This window comes from Nuphar pumila, chromosome 13, assembly GCF_984573655.1.
Source record: "Nuphar pumila chromosome 13, dmNupPumi1.hap1.1, whole genome shotgun sequence".
Lineage (NCBI taxonomy): Eukaryota > Viridiplantae > Streptophyta > Magnoliopsida > Nymphaeales > Nymphaeaceae > Nuphar > Nuphar pumila.
This window is the reverse complement of record NC_143261.1, coordinates 21,112,464-21,137,917: the sequence shown is the minus strand read 5'-3', so window position 1 is coordinate 21,137,917 and position 25,454 is coordinate 21,112,464. Positions and strand designations below refer to the sequence as shown.

The following is a 25,454-nucleotide window of genomic DNA, read 5'->3' as shown; positions in this document are numbered from 1 at the left end:
CCACAGATTGACCAAAAGTGCAGGAGCTGATTTTACACTGCTTAGGCTGAGGCACGACTGAAAACATACAGGATATAGGTCTAGGAATGCCAATCTTATATGTTTCCAAGAATATATCTCTTCATAATTGTCATCTTTATAAAAAATGGGTCAGATATGGATTTGTCCCCTTGTTTGTATCACTTTATAAAATGCTCCTTGCCATTTATGCTTATTTTAAGTAGCAAGTTTTGGTGTTTGGATCATTTACTTTTATTTTTTTAATAACATTTTATAAATTTCACCCCTTCACCATTAACATTACCATAACCACCACCATTATCACCATTACCACCACCACCACTGCTACTATCACCATCCACCATCACCACTACTAACCAATATTCTTTTCTTCTTCATTAAAATTTAAATAGTTGGTGATCCAAACATTCACTTAATTAAAAATAAGGGTAACTATCTTATTTATAAAATGTGCTTTAATTTTTTTTTTGTAAGCAATAAATGTGGTTCTTCAAGAACATTAAAGGCCCATTTGATTCACTCCCACTAGATGGAAAAAAGGCTGAGCTGCCGGGAGAGATCAGTCCTTTCCAACCTTAAATGAAAAAAACAGCAATAAGAAGGGATGAGCTCGCAATTTTTTGCTTCCCCCACCCTTTTTATTGTCATTTTCCAGTCACACCTCCCTCTATATGAAAACGTTCTTACCCCTCCATGCTGGCAGCTGTGCGAGCCGCAAGCATGGGAAAAGTGCCCTTTCCCATTCCCACCTCATGGGAATGAAACAAACGGACCCTAAAAAGTCTGCATCATAGAGATAACACTAAATTTTATCCAACAAGAACACAGCATATGATGTGCAAATGATAAAACATTGACACATAGCAGAGCAACCCTCAATGATGATGATAGATGAGTAAGAAAATATATCAAAGAGAAGCATAATCTATCTCAATAAATACCTGTTGACTGTGAAGTCTGTTTTCCCGTTCAAGCTCTTCAATTTCTTCCTGAGAACATTGAATATTGGAAAGTTAATACTAATAGCAACCTATACCAACAGAAAATATATGGATAATTACTTGAAGTGCCAATATGTGGCGCTGCGTTTGTGCAAGTTGTTCCTCTCTCAGAGCTTGTTGCCTAGCTAACAACTGAATTAAACAAGAACATAAGAAAAAGCCAGCAGATTTGATGCCTCACAATGCTGAAAAATAAAAATATGAAATACAGAAACCAGATTAGTATATGCTCCCTCAGAACTTTTTCTATCTTTTTCTAATGTTTTAAGAAAATATGCAGCAGAAACTTAGAGAAATCCACTACCCATTATGAACAAATGAAGAAAAAATTTCACCTGCAAACTATTAAACAGTGTTATTAAAAACGCGTCTCAAGGCACAAAAAGCGTGCCTCGCCTCAAGGCGAGGGCCTTTGTGCCTTGAGGCGCTGGTATAAAGCGTAAAAGCCTTGAGGTGTACGCCTCACACGCCTTGAGGCGTACGCCTCACACGCCTTGAGGCGTACGCCTCACACACCTTGAGGCGTACGCCTCGGGGCGAAATGCGCCTTAATGTGAGGCGTATGCGCCTCTTTTTGTTGGTCAAATGGGGGTCAAAGCCCCCATTTGACCAAAAGTTAGATGTTATTAAATCAGGGCCCCGACCCTAATTAGGGTCGGGGGCCCTAATTTCTCATTTTGTCTCGCAGTCTCTCTCTCATCTCTCGCAGTCTCTCTCTCTCGTCTCTCGCTCATCTCTCTCTCGCATGCAGTCCCTCACTCGTCTCTCGTAGTCCCTCACTCGTCTCTCGTAGTCCCTCACTCGTCTGTCACTCATCTCTCTCTCACAGTCCCTCACTCGTCTCCCACTTCTCGTCTCGGTGTCTCCCACCTCTCTTCGTCTCGTCTGTCGACCTAACCCGAGCTTGGGTTTCGGAAGAAGAAGAAGAAGAGAGGTACATGTTTTATATATTTGTATATATTTTTCTTTTCTGATATTTTTTTGTGCGAAATTTTAGTCTGTAGTTCGGTTGAGTTCTAATCTCCTTTAGCGTTGAAATTTGGGTGCCCTGTTAGTTCCTGTAGCAACAACATCAGCAATTATGCCATGTTCTCTTTAGGTACATAAAACAATTGTAAAATGGATAATCAACAAATGACAAAGTTCAAAACATCCATTGACAATGAAAGAAAGATCACCAACAACTTGTACAAGCCTGTACATGTCTTGCTTATTACCCGAACCAAAAATCCTGATTCTCACAAATAAACCAACAATTTTGTCCTGGAATTTCTCTAGATCATCTAGCAAATCCTCCACCAAGTTCCGTCTCAAGTAAATTAAGTTTATGTTGTGCACATTCACTGCTGCATAATCACTTAGATTAGCCTGTGGTATACTCTCCTCGGTCTTTTTCTTAGTTCTACGTTTCTTATCTAACCCTGTCTTAGCCATTGCACTTCCCTCAATCTCCACTTGCGCAGTCTCATCATCTACATTTCTTCCTTGGATTTCATTCACTGGCACTTGAGAAGAGGTCTCCTTTATAAGAATGTGAGACTCGATAAGTTTTAACATTTCAAAATGCCCAACACGAGCCTTCCCAAAAAGATTTTGGAGCCTTGCATCACAAATTATCTAGCACTTTTTTTAATACCACGACAATATTTTCTTTCAAGATAACCTTAGTGGCAGAGGTAGTATGATGTTTTCTTTTTATGGTTTCAACAGCTCGAGCACTTTTTTCCCAGAAGTTGAATTCAGCAACATTAGTAATAAAGTTGGTGGGTCGAAGCACCCTATTAGCAATCTTTAATTTTGCATTCACTGCTCACATATTACAGGATTTCAAGTTCACTTGAAACAGAGTTATTCAAGACAAAAAAAAGTTGTATACTCTTTAATATTTCCTAGACTCATAAGCATGACGCAGAAATAACTTTTTTGTTCATTTAAAAGTTTAAGCACCATGCTCTTTGAATTGTTTGGCAAGTACAATATCGAGATTGTATAAATCTTGTATGGCTTGGAAAATTTTATTATTTTTGTAGTAGAGATTAGAAGGAGAAAAGAAGTTGTATACTCTTAGTTTCCAAGTTATATATGTTAAATCTTATTGAATATGAATCTGAATTCATTGAATTATATGTTAATTTCATATTTTTTCAGTATTTATTTGAGAATTTTTATTTCTTGTTGGTTGTTGCTTCATCAATAAAGCATTTTTTATTTATTTATAATTTTAGATATTTTTTATAGTTTTTTTAAGTTTATTTTTTTTTTTGAGGCTTACGCCTCGCCTCAAATTTTGGTGGAGCGCCTCGCTACGCCTCAACGCTTTTCACAACACTGCTGTTAAAATAAAAGCAGAGGCCAAGTCCTTTCATCAAATAAGATTTCACATATGCAATGTCTGGTATAAAAAGAACTGATAGCAGGACTGGTATAATATATTACATCAGTCCTGAATCCTGATATCGTTTTTTTTATTGTCCCAATGTCTACGTTCGGATTCTTTGCATCTGTCAAAAAGTGGAAGAAGTGCCCACAGGTATCTAGGGCGTGTCTTTAGAATGAATAGAGGATATCACCGCATTGTATAGGAAATACTGTATCAGGTACATTCCCAGTGATATGGGTGGAACACTGATGCACCTGCCAAATGCAATCACCACAACCACATTGATATGGTGTGTCACACCGCAGAATGCAAAAAAGAATCAATGAAATGCTTAGTGATTTCCTTCATGGATGGAACAAAAAAACAGACATCCAACACCCACTGTTATCATCATGGCTGGCCTCGAAAATAGGGTCCTGTTCAGACAATGGAGATGGCTTTTCAGTCGGGCTTTATGCACTATTATACCATTAAATATGGCATTGCCTAAAAATACATTTTTCCCATGTTTTACAACTATATATTTATTGTCAAAACTTTGTTTTGGAGAAAAGAATACAAATTCCTGAGGCTTTGAATTCTCACATCTAACATGACATACACGCCACCTGGGATGATACCCTTACTGAAAGTCAAGTTTGGGTTTTTTTTCATTGAGTTCTTGAAGAGTAAACTCTTTTGCTATGGACCAAATCTGGTTCGGATCCACAACGGAGAGTAAGGCACCAGAGCGATAGGATGAACTGGCCAATTTGACTCATCAATCTCGCCAGATTCCGGTAGGTATGCATGTGAATCAATTCTACCCTGAGGAAGAAGAAGGCCTCCAAATTGCACCTAATTGAAGGAAGGAGCACACCTTCAAATGAAATTCCAAAAGATCCAAGGTTTGATTTCATCATCAAACATGTAGCTTACAATACAAGACTAGTATTTATCAAGGTTGTAAGTATCGTATCAGGCTCAAAATAAAATACATATCATATTGTATCGTAAAAATTTGTAATTTTTTAATAAAAATTTGTAATTTTTTAATAAAATTTTTCAAAAGTTCTAAAAAATCAGAAAAAATTATCAAAAATTCTAAAAAAATCACCACATGAAACAATGATGAATTGCACAAAATACACCCATAAAATCACATATGGAGCAATTATGTCTCTATGAGCTAAATAAGACATCATCAAACATCAACTATCTCACATGAACAATGCAAAATATTAAATATCTTGCAATTAAGAACATGTTACAAGACTCATACTTCCATATTACATAAATAAAAATATTATGACAATGATTGCATTTGATTTTCATTTGATTTTCACTCGTTACTTGAGTGTCTTATTGTCATGCCGGATCATCTGATATCATCTTTGTTGGAGAAATGTGAAACTTTATTTTTACCTTGATATAAATCCCTAATTTTCGCGGATCCAACTTTGCGGTAAGTTGGTAGGAGTTGCAGGAAGACAACTCCTCTCAAACCATAAGGTAGGAGTTTGGAGGTCTGAGCCCCCGAAGCAGATTTTTTTAAGGGTAGTTTTGTAATTTTACTCATAATAGAGATTTTTTTACCTTAACCCACTTCATCAAATAAAAAATGGTGAAAATGCACTCTTACTTGAGCAAACAACAAAAGCCCTCTCCCTTGTGCACGGATCGGCCCCCAAATCGCTCTCACAACTCCTAGGATGCATGGATACCCTACACAAATGAGAAAGTCGGCCCTCAAGAAGTCTTTAAAATCCAAAAGATAAAAAATAAGTTTTGACCCTTTTTTAAAGTGTGTCGAAGGTGTATTGTACGATACACACTTGTATCGCGATACGAGTTTGTATCGTATCATTTTTTCCCATAGTAATGACACGTATCGTACGATACAATATGATACTTACAACATTAGTATTTATACCTCCAATCCATACATGCAAATTGGACCCAAAATACACCCAAATACTCCAGATCCAACCCAAATACAAGTGACACTACTACCCATGACTTTGACCACATAGTCTCTCACAAACCCCAAACCAAGCATATAAGTATTTTGGACCATGTACGACTATAGGCTGCACCTACTAAAAGGCTAGTGGGTCATAACAGATTTTGAAGGAAATTGACACATGCAACTGTTAAAATATATGTATGTATATATATAGATATTCATATATTTTACATATTCTCATGTAATAGTTAATGCCATATAAGGGCATTTTGGTCTTTTCATTTGTAATAATAATTGTTTATTAGAAACAATTATTAATGTATTTTTAATATTCTTTATTTTTATTTTTATTTTTGTATTTTGTCTAACCATTGGGGGCCCCCACCATAGAGTTGTTGGGGCCCCAACTGTCCTAAATCTGATCGTTGGGAGCTCCCCAACAACTCTATGTGGGGAGCTCCGAATGGCCTCCCTCCTTTGTTGTGTATATAAATAGGGGATGTGCTTCCCACTATTCTTCAATGCTTTTTCAAAGCATATTATCAATAAAGAGCCTATTTTTTTACTTGTGTAGCCCTTTGTTGGCTCTTTGTATTGCCCCACAGTAGACTTATGCTTATGCACCTTTGCGCTTGTATCGTGCCTTGTTTTGTCCACTCTTGGACTTGTATGTGATTTTGCACATTGTTCTTGTAATTTGGCATACTTCATTACAGCAACTTGACTTTGTAATCAGATAACTTAGTTTTGTTTATATGATTCAAATTTAAAAACAGAGCTGGATGGCAAAATAATATTTACAAAATTATGCACTTGACTTAGTAACTGCATCTGTTTTAGCCTAGACTAGGATCAAAATAGCAATTGCCCCATCACTGCAGCCCAAAACTTCATTTTTAACACGATCAACTTGAAATAACGCATATGTATAATTCAAGAGTAACCCTCATGAAGAAGCAATTAAAACAAAAATTTGTGGCTACGCACCAGAATCTGCTGTTCAGCTGAAGTTACATCGGATAATTGGTTTTCCTGCTTCATGGGATCTAGCAATCATCCATTCAGTTAATGCACATAGTCAAAACTATAGAGCAGATAAATACACCATAGTACAACACATAATACAGTAGTGCTATTGCTAGCAACCAGGCATTTGCAGAATGAGACTGACCTGAATCTTGTGTATCATTGTGTACAGCCTGGAATAGAACACATTAATATCCGCAAAGAAAACATGAATCAAAACAAAGATGATAAAGAAGTTCAAATCAAATCCACAAAAAGGAAGACATTAGGTAGTTCAACTACAGAAATTGGTAGAAAGGTACAACAACAAAAAAAGAAAAAAGAAATTATCACATGATGATGAAAAACAATTGAAAATCATGAAAAAATAATAGGTTCAAAAGGTAATGCATCAGAAGCATGAACTGTCAATAGGAAAAACATCCAAATTAGATTCTGAAGACACCATGCTCAAAGAAAGCTAATATTCTACAGTTCATAGCAAAACTATGCAAAGCGTAAATGCAATTATTGTCATGAAATGCATGCAATTATTGTCCCAAAGGGGTTTGGTGTAGTGGGATAGGGACTAGGCCGCAGCAGGCAGGCGGTCTAGGTTCAAATCCCATGGGCACCATCCCTTGTGCAAGCCGAAGCGTGGCGACTTCCTGGGGGCAAGGGGTAAGCCCACGAAGTTTAATGCTGCCAGGACAGTGATTGTAAGTATGGCAGGCAGAGCCAACGCGACTAGGTCTCTGAACCTGGGGGCGTTTTCTCCGTGTAAATATAAAAAAAAAGATTAAAAATAATAATTATTTTGATAACCAAAGCCAAACGCATTTGCAAAATATATTTGGCCAAAGACAAAAAACAATGCATGGTCAAAAGCAATAACAAGGAATAAAATAAATAATTTTTATCTTGTAAATATTGTGAATATTTACAAGTGAGTCCTCAACACCAACCATAGTCACCAGTATCACTCTTGGCAATTTCTCGGCAAGTTTTTCTCGAGAGTTTTTTTTTTCAAAAAGTTGTTTTCTTCAAAGAATTCTCAAGAAAATATCAAAAGTTTTAAATTTTGAAAAAATATAATGAATAATAAAAAATAAGAAATATTAGGTTTTATAGTATTTTTCTTACAAAAATATAAAGAAACAATTAGAAAAGTTTTTGAAATATAGAAGAAAGAAAAAAAGATACTTAAAACATATAAAAAATGTGTTTTGAAAATCTAAAAAAAAATATCGTGATGTTTTTTATTCTGGCAATATTTTGAAAAGCTCAAGAAAATATCATCTGACCTTGAAATACCGATAATATCTCGTTATTTTCAAAATATTGGTGACTATGGTACAAACACACTCAAACACCCATCACTCTCTCAAAAACACAATGAGTGATAAGCCTCATACATAAAAGGAGACCAAAAAGCTAGCCATTAGGAGAATTCATTGGCTAGTCCAACGGCTAGTTGGACCAGCCAAACAACAACAACAACAACAACTACGCCTTCATCCCAAAACAATTGGGGTTGGCGATATGAACCAAAAAAGAAAATCATTCTGGGTCTTCCAGATGAATCCTTCTCCAATCATTCTGGACCAGCCAAACAAAAATGCAAAAATAAAAATACAAAATAATCCTAATCTATCCTACAAGTACACATTACTTATACTTATTCTACACTAATAGGAATACTTTATGTATACCTTATCTAAATGACAAATGCACAAAAAGGTATACTTATACATGAGAAATATGTATAAGTATACTTTAGTCTATGTCACATGGGTGCGGGTGCGGGTGCGACACGGGTACGGCACAATTTTAAAATTTTTGGACACGGGGACTCGGCAAAAATATATATATATATAATTTTATTTTATTTTTAAAATGCCACAGCTGACACAGTCTGTGTGTCTGTGCACTGTGCACAGTCTGTGACTGTGCACACTGCAAAGACTGTGCACAGTCTGTGACTGTGCACAGTCACAGTCTGCACTGTGCCTTTTTTTATATATATATTTTTTTAAATAAAAAATATAAAAAATAAGTTTTTTAGGGACATTTTTGGACTCGGTCAAAGTTGACCGAGTCCAAAATGTGGACGGACTCGGCCTGGACTCGTTGACCGAGTCCGACTCGGCGTTGACCGAGTCCGGGCCGAGTCCGAAGCCGCACCCGAGTCCGCACCCGTGTCGGGGCGTGTCGACTCGGGTGCGGCACCTCCTTAGCCGAGTCCGTGTGACATAGACTTTAGTATACTTTAGGTATATACAAGAGGATACACGTTAGAAATTTAGAATCAATACATATATCTTGACAATTACCACCTACCATTGCATTTTGTATTACTGCATAAACCAACATGCCATTCTATGGAAGTGATAAAACAGGCAGAATCACCAAATTACAACTGTTTCCAGCCAAGATAACATAGCAGGCACAAATTAAGACAATGTAGACTCATGTTATATTGAACTACATATCATAAAAAATGAGAAGAAAAAAATGTGGAACAGGCAGGTACAGCTTGTGGAAACACCATATGATACAAGTTGATATGATGCTTGCACATTCAATGAAACATCAAATACATCATAAATGATAGCAAACAAACTCCTAAAGACTCTTGAACGTCGAAAAGACTACATCTTGAGCAAAGACTCTTGAAGGTCGAAAAGACTACATCTTGAGCTGGAGATGTAGACAGGCCCAAAAAAAAACCTTGTACAAGCTGAATATGAGAAATACATCCATTAACATTCTCCCTCAAGTTGGAGAGAAGATATTTGTCATCCCCAACTTGCACATGGTTTGTTCAAGTCATAATCTTCCCATTGCTTTTGTGAGAATGTCAGCAAGTTGAGAATGAGTATGCACATGAATGATCTGCAATAATCTACCTTTTCACTTATGAAGTGACAATTAATATATATATATATATATATATATATATATATATATATATATATATATATATATATATATATATATATATATATATATATATACGCTTGGTTCTCTCATGGTACAGAGTATCAGAAGCAGTTTGGATTGCCACCTTATTGTCACAATACAATTCAACACGTACCTTCACATCTATTCCCAACTCTCCAAGCATTTAATTGAGCAACAACCCTCCATAAAAATGCTATGTGTCATGGCTCTATATTCTGGTTCTGCATTGGCCTAGATACTGCTGGTTGTTTTTTGTTTTCTCATGACAATCGGTTTCCTCCTATGTCACACGGATGATCCATTTTGGCTCCAGAATCATGTCCCTTTATAAAACAGTCATTTTGAAAACTTCATAAAAATGGTTGTATCCATGTAACTGCAGCCATATTCATGTGACATTAGATTTCCCCCCATAAACGTTCAATATCCCGATATAGACTTCCTATCCTCCAATGCTTCAAAGCTCAATCAACACTAGTGTATACCTTATTATTAAGTGACCATGATTAGTGTGCAGAATTTCCTCCCAAAGATTTTACTTTAAATATCTCCAGATGAGAGCAATACTGTCATGTGTGAAAGAGTGGGAGCATTCATAAAGCAGCTCATCACAATAACTGCATAAACTATATCTTGCCTGATTATGGTTAAGAAGATAAGTTTGCCAACAAAGTCATTGGTACCTTCCAATATCTTCATATTTGTCATGATCACAAACCCCAGGTTTATTATTTTGTTCAATTGAGCTATTTATCCTCTTACGTCTCCGCATATCTATCTACCTCTAACAAATCCAATACCCATTTGCTTTGACATAATAGGAATGCTTGTTGAAGTAAGGACCTCTATGCTCAGAAAATAGTGCAATTATCCTAGATCTTTGTGTTAGAAAATCACATATATATATACTCTTCGTAATACAAGAGTATGTATATGTATAAATATATATATATATATATATATATATATATATATATGAAGTATATACGTATGAGTTATAATTTTGTAATATGTATTCTTATGTTTTTACTATTATTTTTTGTTTTTTTGTTTTGTGTCATAGGGTCAATAGTCAAACTTTGACTAATTGACCAGCTGTTGGGAAGTAGCCCAACGACTATTGCTCCCTCTTGTAATCTATAAATAAGGGACTATTTCCCTCATTGTATCTCATCTTTTTAGTGAAGTTTCTCTCTCAATAATATTTGATATTCTTGTGCCTTAGAGCACTTTGTGTTATTTTCGCCTTAGGGCATTTGATATTCTTGTCAAGTTTTTTGTAAACTTGATTATTTGTGAGGTTCTTCACATAGTATCAAAGTTTGGTTTATAATCATTCATAAAGCGTGCATTGGTGGGCTGCCTCGTGAAGCGTGTTTGTAATTCTTCCTTGGTGGTGGTCCTCTTCTTCTCTTTGTTCATCATGGGTGAATTCCTTCCTCACAATACAAGCAACTTCAACTCGATTCCACCATTTAAGCTTGATGGAAGCAATTACATCATTTTGGCGGGACATTTGGAGACATTTATAAAAGGTCAAGGTTTGTGGGGATACGTGAGAGGTATTATTCTTGAACCCACTCCTAAAATTACAATATGTGAGAATGGTGTTGAGACAAGTCTCGAAGAAAAGGACAAAGCAATGAAAGAATATTACAAAAAATTAGATGAATCGGACATGAAAAATATCAAGATTCTTTCATGGATGCTAAGTAGGGTTGAGACAAAAATTACCTCAAATCTTTTGTGTTACAAAAAGACAAATGAAGCATGGGAATATTTTAGAGGTATGTTTACCGAAAAAGATATGGCTCATAAGTATTATCTCCAAGAAAAAGCTAAAAATATTAAAGTAGATAAGAATGTTAGAGATTATTTTATGGAGTTATCATCTATTTGGACTCAACTTGCTCAATTTGAACCCAAATGAGAAGGTAACTGTATTGAGATGCGGAGAGTTCAAGTTGAAGAGGATAGACTCTTTGCTTTGCTTTATGGATTAAGACTCGAGTTTGAACAAACTAAGGCTTCCTTACTATCATCCGCATCGCCTCCTCTTATTATGAGATTCTCACTAAACTTAGTGAAAAAGAGACTAGGCTAAACATGAGTAAGAATGATAGTGGTCTTGCTACTTCTAACAATGGTCAAGAAGAGGATTGGGCACTTGCCGCCTCCAAATCGGGACATTATATCAAGCCATATAGACCTTTTCATTTTAATAAGAAGAGAGACAAGACTGCGGAAGAAATTTTTCGACTTGGAAAAAAGAGTCTCTTCAGTCATACCTTCTGGAAATCATGTCCACACCCAGATCTAACGTGCTCTGATACCATGTTAGATTTTCAGATCTCCAGTCTTTTACCTGTAGAAGAAAGAAAGACAATAGAAGGAAAGGGGCTACACGAAACAGAGAGGGAACACACAACCACCTTGGGCGTCCTTTCTCATTGAATATATGGATCTTACAAGACGTATTAGGGTACAAGTTTACCCTTAAACAATAGTTAAAAATTACATGTCCACCTATAAGTGACATCTTGAATATTAGACATAAAAATGATTGGATCTGGATCTTAAGGATCCGGTACAAGATACAAAGCAAACCGACGTTATCTTTTCAGATATATGTTGAGTGTCATATCAGACATTTACACGCTGTTGCAGTGGTATTTTTGTCATTTTATGCCCAACTGGACATAGTTGTTATATTGTTTAGTCATAAGGGTATTCAAGGAATACCTAACTCTCTAGGTGTAATATATGTTTTGTTATGTGAATGAAATGAAAAGTACGATTTGCCTCTCTCTCATGCTACTTCTGCATTTCTCTTCTTTCCTTCTTATTTTCCCTTAACTGAGGGTTCATTGCACAATAAAAATATAGAACTAAGGTACTTTAGAATATGGGGAATCAAAACACAACATTAAAAGCCCACTTTAACAAGACTCAATTTTTGAACCATTGTGCAAGGCAGAATATAAAGAAGACAAAACAAAAAAGGAGGTATGCAAAAAGATCATAAGTCATATCATATAGTACAATACAAGATACCAAATGAATAACAAATACCAAACAGAACTGGCCACACAAGCAAAAACCAAAGACTAACCAGTGTTCTTGACTGAAGGGATCGTTGCAGATTATTTTTTTCATCTAATAGTTTGGCTACCTCTTTATCTTTCATCTCAACCATCTTATCAGCCATATCACGAAATGAATCATGCTCTTCCTACAAGTCATGAATAAAATGATTACAGAACTTATAGTAACAGAGGAAAACAATTAAATATATAATGATAAATGGTTAAATCAAATTTAATGTACCTTTAATTGTTTGCATTGCAGTTTGAGGCTTTCTAGCTCTTTCTGCAGGTCTCCTTCAGATACTTCATTCACTTGTGCTTCCAATGCCTCACATTTCGCTTCAAGTTGCCATAAAAGATGTGAGCACATATATTTTTCCAGCATACTGATGAGAAGCAGAGTAAAGTAAGAAATTATTCATTTTAATGCTCACATCGCCAAGTTTCTTCCACATTTTCAAGGCTCTGTTGCCATGCTTCTTTCTCAGACAGGTAAAGAGATTTAGTAGAATTAAGGTTTGCTTCCATATCACTTATTCTTTTCTCAGCAGTGGTAAGAACTCTATCTCTGAAATGAACAAAGGTTCAAATTCGGAAACAGTGGTGTCAACATGAAGAAAATCATAACTCAGCAAATGCATCAATCTGCAGAAGAAATTGAGGAAAAAATAAACAAAATTTGTTACAGAAAAATTAAAATTGATACTACTTATAATATAGAAAAGCTTCATTTATCTTGATTTCATGGTGAACGCTATGACCAGCAATTATTAACCATCAAAACTCATCGCAAATGCTGCAGAATTATTTAAATGAAATTATATTTTCATCACAAGTGTTAAAAATATATATATAAATTGTATATATATATTTATGTATATACAAATATTACATATGTATATATGTACATATACGTATACATATACCATGTATATATATATATATAAATATATATTTCTTTTTTCTTCTTTTATTTCTTTTTATTTTTTGTTTTTGGACTTAGTCAACCTAACAACAACAACAACAACAACAACTACGCCTTCATCCCAAAACAATTGGGGTCAGCGATATGAACCAAAAAAGAAATTCATTTTGGGTCTTCCACATGAATCCTTTTCCTCCAATCATTTCTATCCAACGCCATGTCCTCGGTGAGGTTCAAAGCATTCATATCCTTTCCTATCATCTCCATCCAAGTCTTCCTAGGCCTACCCCGACCTCTTTTAACTAATATATTTTCCCATTTCTCCAACCTTCTAACTGGAGCATCATTAGGCCTTCGCCGAATATGTCCAAACCACCGTAAACGATTCTCTCGCATCTTATTTTCAATGGGTGCAACACCTACCTTCTTACGTATCTCTTCGTTCCGAATCTTATCTTTTATTGTATTTCCACACATCCATCTAAGCATCCGCATCTCAGCTACACTCATTTTTTGAATATGATGTCTCTTGGCAGCCCAACATTCCGTACCATATAGTAAAGCGGGTCTAATAGTCGTCCTATAAAACTTTCCCTTCAACCGCAATGGCATTCTACGATCGCACAGCACTCCAGTAGCACTTTTCCATTTCATCCACCCAACCTTTATCCTATGATTTACATCTCCATCAATTTCTCCATACTTTTGAATGATGGATCCCAAATATTTGAAATAATCATTCACCGGTATATCTTGCTCACCAAGCTTCACTACACTCCCATCACTACTTCGTTGCTTACTAAACCGACATTCCATATATTCAGTCTTACTCTTACTCAACTTAAAACCTCTAGCTTCCAATGTCTGTCTCCATAATTCTAACTTAGCATTAACCCCAGCTCTAGACTCATCAATCAAAACAATATCATCAGCAAACAACATACACCACGGTACATTTTCTTGAATTGATCTCGTAAGCTCATCCATCACTATTGCAAATAGGAAAGGGCTTAAAGCAGATCCTTGATGTAACCCAACCGTTATCGGGAAATTGGTTGTCACCCCTCCACAAGTGCGGACTTAGTCAACCTAAGTTATGTTAAAATATATGTATACATGTATGTATATACCAGAGTTACCGGAAGCTTCTCAGGTATGTGGGAAGCTCGCTTCCCAAAAACTCGCTTCGGAAGCGCGATACTCCTCGCTTTCGAAACTTCATGGGAAGCTCGATTCCCCCACGCTTCTTCTATGCCTCTCATACACATGGTCTATGCATACTATATACTTTTCTCACATTTCTTTTTCATCTTGTTCATGTATTTTCTCTCACGCTTTCACTCACTTTCCATGTACTTTCTTTAAATTGGTAACCATCATTGTTAGATTTTAACAAAAAATTAACTCTTTTACAAAAAAATCATGAAATATAAGAATGATCAATTTTATTTTAGTTTTTATTTATTTCTTGTTTGATTCCATATTGCTTCATTTTTTATTCATATTTCACTTTTAAATTGAAACTTTGCTTCCCGCTTCGTATAAATTTTAAAATGCCTCGCTTTTCGCTCCCGCTTCCCGTATCGTTTCCCGCTTCCGCTTCCGCTTCCTAGTTTGGCAACCTTGGTATATACCTATATATACATATATATAGTTATTAATCTTTGTAATAGTTAAATGCCCTATAAGGGCATTTTAGTCATTTCCTCTTTGTAATAAAATTGTTCATTGAAAACAGTTTTGTTTCTTTTCAGTTATTTTTATTTTTTCTGTTTTTGTAAATTAGAGGAGCCATAAGGGCTCTATGGTCTTTTTAACCATAGAGTCGTTGGGGCTCCTAGCAGTCAACAAATTGATTGTTGGGAGCTCCCAAGAAATTTGACCGTTGGGAGCTCCCAACGATTCTTCTGAGAGACCTAAATGGTCTTTCTCTATTCTCCTTTTATCATGTATAAATAAGGGTGTGATCCCCCTATTCTTTATGTTATTACTAAAGCACTTACTTAATAAGATCCTATATTTTTTAGTCTTGTGTTTGCACATTGTGAGGGTGATCTTGTTTAAGCCCTTAGTGGCATTGTTTTTATCACTTCCGCTATTTCATTACATGGTATCAGAGCCATCGAGTTATTGAGGAAGTGCTTCTTCAAAGTGATTGTGTGTTCATGGTTATTCAAAGTGAGGAAAAGCTTCTTCATACGTGTTTTTGCACATTATTTCCTCTTCCTCTTTATCTTAATATCCCTTTCTTCAAGAATGGAGCATCAACAAAAAATTGATCACTCTTTCAAGCTAAATGGCACAAATTACATGATGTGGCCATTGTGAGAATGTGCCCAGCGTCGTTGGTTTGGTGCAAAGAAGGGAGAAGACGCCTGTGAGAGAGAGGGAGGTTGCGGCAATGAGTGGTTCGATCCTCAACAACAAGATCGGGCCCTATATGTTATACTTATATTAAAATTAGATTGGGTCTGGATATTACATTATGTTATATTAGATCCAGACCCAATACAAACAATAGAATAAATACATGGATTTCGGGTCCAGATCCAAACCCATAATAGGTACAATGATACAACGATCCAGTCAGTCTTAATATCCACCCTCAAGTTGTGCATGGTCATGCACCATGGACAACTTGCTCTTCAAGAACCAAAATTGTATATTGGTAAGACCTTTTGTGAACAAATCCGCCACCTGATCAGTCGTCCGAATATAAGCAGGTTCAACTTCCCTGTCTTCTACTTTTTTGCCGAATAAAATGTTGATCAATCTCTATATGCTTTGTACGACTGTAATGAATGAGATTGAAGGAAATTTGGATGGCACTCTGATTATCACACAAAAGAGTAGTGGGTAGAATGGTTTCTCCTAATTCTATCAAAAGATATCTCAGCCATGTAACCTCTACTGTAGCTGCTGCCAAAGACCTATACTCAGCCTCTGTACGGGATCGTGCAACGGCATGCTGTTTCTTGCTACTCCATGCTATTAAGTTTCCATCAATAAAAACACAATAACCAGACACTGACCTTCTGTCATCTGAATCTCTAGCCCAGTCAACACTGACCTGTCATCTGGATCTCTAGCCCAGTCAGCATCTGCATACACAATTAGTCTATGTTGCTCTCCTTTGGTCTTAGATTGATGATAAACTAAGTCATCCCCAAGTGTTCCCTTTAAATACCGAAGAATTCTCTTGACAACATTCATATGTTCTGTGCATGGATCATGCATGAATTGTGAAACTTGATTCACTGCATACACAATATCAGGTCTAGTGAAAGTGAGATATTGAAGCATACCCATGAGGCTGCGATATTGTCTGGGATCTCCATATGCCTCCCCATCTAGAGCATTGAGTTTATGATTCAATACACTAGGAGTGGACAGAGGTTTACAATCCTTCATATCTGCCTTATCCAGTAAATCCAAGGTATATTTGTGTTGAGTTAGCGAAAGATATTTATCCCGGCGGTCTACTTCAACCCCCAAATCTTTCATCTTGAACTTTCGACTCAAGAGAGTCTTTGTAACTTCTATATGTTCATCAGAATTCCCAGTGAAAATGTGCCCAGCGTCGTTGGTTTGGTGCAAAGAAGGGAGAAGACGCCTGTGAGAGAGAGGGAGGTTGCAGCAATGAGTGGTACAATCCTCACAGCAGGATTGTGCCCTATATGTTATACTTATATTAAAATTAGATTGGGTTTGGATATTACATTATGTTATATTAGATCCAGACCCAATACAAACAATAGAATAAATACATGGATTTCGGGTCCAAATCCAAACCCATAATAGGTACAATGATACAACGATCCAGTCAGTCTTAATAGGCATCTACTATGAAAAACAATCTCAAAGGAAAGAAACTTTGGGAGTAGGTCATGGGCATCATACCGGAACCACAACTCAAGTTCACAAAAAAAGGAGATCAAAAGAAAGCCTTAGAAGGTGATGCACGTATGAAAGTCATTCAAGACCATCAAACTAAGGTAGAGGATCAGGAAAGTAACAATGTCAAAATTCTTCCATGGTTTATGAACAATGTTGAGCTGAAGATATGTGGCAACTGGCAATATTGTCAAATTTCGTAAAGCCAATAAGGCTTGGTTCTTTTTTAAGGGTATGTATACCCAAAAAAGATCTTTCAAGACAATTTTTTTTGCACGATAAGATATGAACAATCAAACAAGGTGATATGAGCATTCATGATTATTTTAGCTCTCTTGGTCTACTTTGGGACGAATTATCTCTTCTTGAACCCAAGTGGGTTGCTAGTGAAGATGTTGAGCTAGGGAGAGAACAAATGAAAAAAGAACATTTTTTTCAATTTTGACATAGGGTCGAGTTTGAGCAAGTAAGATCTTCTCTCATCCATAGAACTAAAGCTCTTCCTATAATACCCGAAAAATTCGAGTGATTTAATACATATCGGACCCGGGATCCGTTACCTGGATCCAAAAGGAAAAATATAAATGGGTATTAAAAATATATACGTAATAGTATTGGGTAATTGGGGTTGGACCCAAATGAATCTAATATGTGGATCCACCATTCCCTTATGACCTGGATCCCTCATTCTTGGCCGACCCGGATCCACGTTAGAGTGGATCCGGCATCGCGGGTCGCAGTGCTCAGACCCGGCCCACACCCTGCGAAATGAATAAAAAGAGGGGGTAATAGGCAACCCGATACGGGTTGCCCGATAAAAAAAAAGAGAGAAAATCGTGACCTAGAACGATTTCTGCAAAAGGGGAAGGCGCGGAACCATCGGAGGGTGAGGGCTTATCCCCTCTTTCCTTTTCAGAAGGGGGAGGGGTCGCCTCTCGTTAAAAGGGGGAGAGGGTCTCGCCCCTCTTCCTCTCTCTCTCTCTCTCTCTCTCTCTGACATTCTTGCGCACACCAGCAGGAGCACCATCGTCGGAGGGATTCCGACCACCTGCAGCCCTATCGTCGGCCGTCTTCGATCGCCGGCCACCTCCTGTGTTTCCTTCCGTCGGAAAAGAGCTAGGGTTCTGTATTTTTTTTTGTGGGCTATGGCATGTGCTCGGGTGTGTGTGTGTGAAACCAAAAGGAAAATCCCCAAATTGGAGGTTTGCTGTCAACCCTAAACTGGAAATCCCAAATCTACAATTTGGGGGTTCCGGATTGTTATTAGGAAGGGAATTATGGATTTTGGATTTCCTGATAGTAGGATCTCTGTCCTACGATGGGTTTAATGGCAAGGGTGGGTTACTCTGAGTTTTCGATACTCATTGGAAACGAGAAAAAAAAGAAGAGAAAATCTGGTAACCTGCGAAAATTTGTCTTGGCATGCTATCTAATCCAAACGTTAGGGTTAGTTTCTTTTTGTTTCCCAAATGCTAGATTTTTCGTGTACGTGGGTGTGAGGTCTGTGGACCGAATCTGTACTTTTAAATATTTGCTTAGCATAATACACCCTGTGGATGGGTTTTGGTATGTATTGTCTGTATGTTAAAATCCTTTTTGCTATTGGGCTTATGTTAATGGTTTCAGTCAGCCACTAGGTAGTTACAGTGGAGATTAATATGTACAATTTAGTTTTCAATGTTTCATGTCTAGCATGTTGTGTAATTTACGTCCTATTACGTGATGTTGGGAAATTAAATATGTTAAACTATGATTGAAATTATAAATTTTGGGGTTTTAGCACATTAATCATGATATGAATGTGGTGACTTTGAGAAAAAGGTATTTCTGGGAAAGAGTTTATGCTTGTGAAAGTCGTATATGCACTCTTTGTTTAGCAGAGCATACATGAGAACTAGAGCTATTGAATTCTGTGTGTTGAAAAAAAAATATTTGATGTAAGTTCTGGAATTTCATCTCATGGGTTATTGAAATATTTGCAGCATAGGGATTTTAGCGAGTTTGACATGTTTCATTATGCATCTTACTTAAGCTGTTTTAGAAATCTGTTACGGCAATGAATGAACTAGTATCTTATATAACTGCACATATCTAGCTTTGTATGTTACCCCAAAGGTGACTGCATATGTGTTATGATGAGATGCATCTGAATGGAAATTCCTGCATTTTTAACGGACGTTTGAATATGCCTATGTGCATATCCTCCTTTGATGTACACACTCTGCATAATGTTAGACAGTGGCAAGATGCACCTTGCCAAGCTTTCTTATGATGACATCTAATTTGACTGTCTGCATTTTTTTAACAGCCATACGATAGTGCCTTGCAATGTCAACGGGCAGCTGGGAAACACTCAGGTTTGTTACATTTTCAGTATACACCTGAACGGGGTTGGCACTTCTAATATACATCTGACAGAATCTGCATTCCCAATATGCAAAGAAAAAAAATAAAATAAAATTTGCAGGGCCAGCAATCCCTATTGTGCATGCATCTAGTTATAGTACTTTCTTCTTAATGCAGGGCTAATATGTGATGCTACCTATTTGTGAAACACTATGTTTTACGCTTTAGGGATAGAATGAATCGTAACTTGATATAGAAATGGGCATATGTGCAAGTTGTTTGTATCTGAAATTATGTCATGTAAGCTGCTGACATTCAAATATGGAAATGTCTGAGTTTTGACTGCTTTTTGCAGAAGAGATGTGAGACATATTAAAGAAATGTCATTTATTGAAATGGTTTGTTGCATGCAGTCAAGTTATGTGAATTACTTTCCCTTGTCCGCTGTGAATTCAAAATGAATGATAGGGTGTTTGGGAAATCTTGCCTAATGGGCAATATTGATTGAATACCCGATGCGGGTACTTGGATTGTTAACTTGGGTGCAATGGAAATAAAGTTGTGAAGAGACTTTGGGTTTTTGGCACAGGTTGGTGTCTAAGCATGTACAGGACATACATAAGTCAATTTAATGTTGACAAATTTATGTTGATAACTCTATCTATTATCATATACATAAAGTTAAGTTTTTGAATATTTAATGGCATGTGTTAGCATGCTTTATAGTTTGTAACATGTGAGATATTTGATTTCGGTTAATATGTTATTTCAAAGTTTGTTTGGTACAGGTGCATACATGATATGAATGTGTGCAGCCCTAAAATTTAAATTTCTAGATCCGGGTGATGTTCATGTGTGTGGATGTTAACAGATGTTATGAATGAAAAGTTTCATGTGCCTACATTTATGGGACATGTTTGATTATCGTGCATTTATGAATTGGTTTTCAGTACATGTGCCTATATAAAATCGATGTGTGGTTGGCATGTACAATCATGCATAAATGTTCTTATGTACTTATGAATTTTGGATGAATGCATGTGTGTTAAGTGATTACATGAAAGCACTTGCACATGGATGGTGAACACATGCATATGACTGTGGTAGCTCATGCACATTGTTAAATTGGTATGAATGAATGTTCATTTGGAATCATGTTGGTATCATTGCATAAATTGCATTTGTTATGATTCTTGCATACGATGCATCGATGGTCTAAATGAATCATCACAGGCCTGGAGAGCCTTGAGCTTTGGTTGCTCTTTCTTTAATTGTTTAAATGAATTACAAAAATCACATTTATATTATGGTTTAAATTGTGATGTTCTATTGTTGCCATGGGTGGTAGACCATGAAGAGCTGCGCATGCTGATTTGTGAGCTTATAGTTGCATGTGGATTTGCAAGCTCATGTTATTAATTTTGCATGTTGATTTGCAAATGTAATTTCATTGCACTATATTGCACTGTTCTATGTGTTTCCACGGGCGGGAGTCCCGTGAGGGTTCTCGCAGGGGTGGATGCGAGTCTTTACCTTTACTTTTGCATATAGTGTTGCAAAACTTAAAGAATTGATTTTTAATAAGATAAAATAATTAAGAATAATGTAATATACTTTCTAGGATCTCCCATCTGGAGAATGGGGATCTTAGAGTTCCGGTCTTGGGGAGATTGTGAGGATACAAAAATTTTGTGTGCTTTATTTTATCCCCTGAACCCGATATTGAGGTTTCTTCTCCTGGCCACGATTTCAGGGAGAGTCCGCCACTTTACTTGGGGGTGGTGTGTTTGACACAGTTGTTGTTTTTGGTACCAAGGAAGTGACACTTGTGGGCGTGGGGTGTCCCTTGTGTCCCTTGTATCCCCGACATTAGATGTGGAGGTCTAATGTTCCGAAGGTGATTCAGTCGAGGGCTAAGTTGGAACCCAGTAATAAAATACAAATTGTGTGCTAAGTTACCTTGGGAACCTAACTTGACCTCGGGGATTGTACCCATTGGGTATATCCGCGAGCAATGGTAAATAAAAAGAGAAACTTAAAGTTGTATGCATTTAATAGGGCATACATATAGAAAGAGAAACTTTTATGAAAGATAATAAAGTGTTCATGCATTGCACATAAATGCATGCATATGTTATTTGTTCCCTTAATTGTTATATGTTTGGTGGATGCATGATGTTTAACTTCTAATGCATGTTAAATGCCCAATTCTACTTGAATTGTAATTCGCGGTATTGATTAAAGTGCCTAATAGATGCACCATGTTGTATGAATGCTTACCTAAATTATGTAATTGTCATAATTGCATTCCTCTGAATCATTACATGAATTCATATCTGTGGTTATGGGATATTTATATGATGCTAACGATGTTACCTGTCAGTTGATATCTGATACGTTATTGACTGTCGTAGCGTAAATCTTTACTTATTCTTGTATACACTGAAAATCACACATGACACCCACACCACATACTTGACACATGATATACCTGCAAGAAAAATTACAGTAATTCCTACTTAGACAGTTGTAGTCTAATTCTTATAAATTTATCATTTTTTAGGTAATGAATACAGTATATGAGCAGCTGTGGGATGAAGTTTCGATCGAGATTTTGGATTTACTGTTCTAGGGATGGTTCGAGAAACTCTGATGTTAATTTTCATTGATATTGAAATAAAATAAATTATTTTGGTTTGCTCCTCACTGTAATGTTCCAGAATGCTTAACCTTATAGTATGACTTGTTTCCGCTGTTTCAAAAAAAAATCCTCAAAATTTCGGATTAAGATTTCGGGGCGTTACACTTCTGTTGGAAGATGCGGTTGTCGAAGTTTGACAAGAAGAAACTTGTTGTTTCTAAACCCGGCAATCATGTTAAATCTTACAAGCCCCCATATTTTGGGAGGCAAAATAACTATAATGGTGGGTATAGGAAAGTCATTTGTCACCATTGTTATGAATCAGGCCAAATTGTCCCAAACTTAATGATACCTCCAAAAAACAAAGTAGCTTTCGTTGATGAAACTACACCAAAGAAAGAGGAATCCATTAGAAGAGGAGGAAACACTTTTTTACTTACCCAACTATCGAAAGCGCTCCAACAATTACTTAAATCTCCATTAACTTTGGGGGCTACGACAGCATCTTTCTTTCCTCCGGGTATGTGTTTTTGGATCTTTGACTTGGGAGTTTTTTATATGACTCCACATGAAAATAGTCTATCTAATGTTTGCACTGATTCAAAAAGCTTTTATATTTCCACCGCCGATGGAACATCCTTACAAATTAAAAGCATTGGAACCTTAGAGTCTTGTCAAAACTTGTGTACCAAAAATTAGAGTTCCAAAATTAAACTTAAATATTTTTTCGGTTTCTTAAATATCCGATCATGGATGTGAAATCTCCTTCTCATCTAAAGGTTGCTTCGTGTAGGATCTCTAGTCTGGAAAAAGGATTGGGCAAGGCCATAGGAGATGAGATCTCTACTACATGGAATATTTAAATCTTCCTTCACAATCATTTTTTAACTATGTCCAAGATAAAGACATTGAAACTTGACATACGAGACTTGGACATTCAAGTTATTCAAAGATGTATCTTTTCCCCTTTGGAAAAAAAAATTGTAATGAGAAATAATTAATTTGCAAGGATTGTATTTTGAAAAAAATGAAAGTTATTCCATTTCCAAATAAAAAATTTGTATCTAAAAGACCTTTTGAATTAGTGTATTCCGATGTTTGGGGGCCCTCCTCGCTCATATCAAAAGGAGGTTATTCATATTATGTTATATTTATTGATGATTTCACTAAATATTTAAGGATTTACTTAGTCTCAAATCCGATGTATTTACTTGTTTTAAAGAATTCCACATGATTATTAAAAATCAATTTCAAAGCAATATTTTCATCCTTAGATCTAATTCAGGTGGAGAATACCTATCAAATGAATTTCAAAATTATTTAAAATAAAACGGGTTTTGTCATCAAAAATCTTATTCAAGAACTCCTCAACAAAACGGATTAGCCGAAAGAAAACATAGACATATTAGAAACCGCTAGGACCTTACTTATCTCTAAAAATATTCCAAAGTTGGGTCGAGGCTGTTCTAACATCAACTTACTTGATAAATAGAATGCCCTCATTATCCCTTCAAAATATTTCTCAATATGTAAAACTATTTGAAAGAACTCTCGATTATAAACCTTTGAAAATTTTTGGTTGTAAGTTTTTGTGTGTTTTTAAGAGATTCTCTAATTTCGTGGAGATGCAAGAAACTGCAAAATGTATTATTATCCTCAACCGAAGCTGAATATCGGGCAATGGCTACAACAATAATGAAACTTGCATAGTTGCGAAGTCTTCTCAAAGATATGGGTGCAATTATCTCTTCTTCTTCGAAGTTGTGTTGTGATAACAAAAGTGCAATCTACATTGCAAGCAATCACACCTTCCATGAGCGTACCAAAGACATTAAGATGGATTGTTATTATGTTAAAGATGAATATTTAAGAGGAACTATTATATTGTCGTATGCCACATCAGAATACCAGTTTGTTGATTTCTTCACCAAAGCTCTTCCTGCACCTTTTTTATTTTTCTCTTTAACAAACTTTTGGTTATTTTACCGTAAGTTTGAGGGGGAGTGTTAAAATATATGTATACAAGTATGTATTTAGTTATTAATCTTTGTAATAGTTAAATGTCCTATAGGGGCATTTTAGCCATTTCCTATTTGTAATAAATTTATTTATTAAAAACATTTTTTTCTTTTCAATTATTTTTATTTCTTTTGTTTTTTGTAAATTAGAGCCATAGAGTCGTTGGGGCACCCAAGTCGTTGGGGCACCCAAGTCGTTGGGGCACCCAAGTCGTTGGAGCTCCCAACGACTCTCTTGGGAGCCCCCAATGGTCTCTCTATTCTCCTTTTCTCATGTATAGGGGTGTGATCCCCCCTATTCTTTATGCTTTTATTAAAGCACTTACTCAATAAGATCCTATATTTTTTTACTGTTGTATTTGCCCTTTGTTGGCTATTTGTGTTGTCCCTTAGTGGACTTGTGCTTGTGCACATTGTGAGTGTGATCTTGTTTAAGCCCTTAGTGGCATTGTTTTTATCACTTTCGATATTTCATTATAAGTTGACCAAGGTCCAACAGCTAAACAAGCCTCTCTCTCTAGCTCTTTCAGCTCTCTCTCCTCTCCCTCTTGTGTATATAAATAAAGATCTTCCCCTTTTGTAAAAGTATGATTTTGCATAATTGTGATATTCGATAAAATATTATTTTTCATAATGTGAGCCTTCTTGTGTGTACCCCTTTGTGGGTTTTATGAGTGTATTCCTTAGAGAACATTTTTTGTGTTTGTCCACTTAATATTGGTGGACATTTCGGTTCATGATTGAAGGATCCTTGAATCTTTACATGGTATCAGAGCTTGGTGTGGTGCTTGCTCATTTGGTGATCCGCTTAAAGAGTTCATGTGATCGTGTATTACTGTAACGCCCCAAATTTCAAACTTGCGAAGCCTTTTCAGAAAAACAGGCAAGAGACTAGAAATATCTCTTTCCTTCAGAGTTTGTTTATGTAATCAGCGGAAGATTTTTCTTTGATAAATCATAAGGCAAGCTGACAACTTTGGGCACGTTAGCTAAAAGAACCAAAACTCACAAGATTCGGATATCCTAAGGGAAATCCGATACAAACCCAAGCGTCCAGGACGCGAGCTAAGAGCAGGAAGAAGAAGTCTTGAAGCTATCTTGCAATCGCGCCATCGCCCGTAGTGTACCTAATAAACACCTGTACCCATAGAATGGGTTAGTTTCGCGAAAAACTAGTAGGTGCACAAGAGAGACTACAAGGAACTGAATTAAGTACATTTAATTTAGT

General features: G+C 36.3%; 1 protein-coding gene across 2 annotated transcripts in view; it reads right to left on the bottom strand.

Moving 5' to 3' along the window:
- LOC149818046 (protein GRIP-like) overlaps window positions 1–25,454 on the bottom strand; it is an 84,228-nt gene that overhangs the window by 3,601 nt on the left and 55,173 nt on the right. The window contains exons 12-18 of one of the 2 annotated variants that reach the window (XM_089986533.1): window positions 12,837–12,970; window positions 12,644–12,741; window positions 12,429–12,548; window positions 6,519–6,546; window positions 6,335–6,393; window positions 1,083–1,154; window positions 963–1,010 (exon numbers count right to left, since the gene is read on the bottom strand). In XM_089986533.1, the coding sequence (XP_089842659.1) occupies window positions 963–1,010; window positions 1,083–1,154; window positions 6,335–6,393; window positions 6,519–6,546; window positions 12,429–12,548; window positions 12,644–12,741; window positions 12,837–12,970 (559 nt within the window). The remainder of the gene's footprint in view (window positions 1–962; window positions 1,011–1,082; window positions 1,155–6,334; window positions 6,394–6,518; window positions 6,547–12,428; window positions 12,549–12,643; window positions 12,742–12,836; window positions 12,971–25,454) is intronic. The other variant, XM_089986534.1, reaches the window with a different exon arrangement.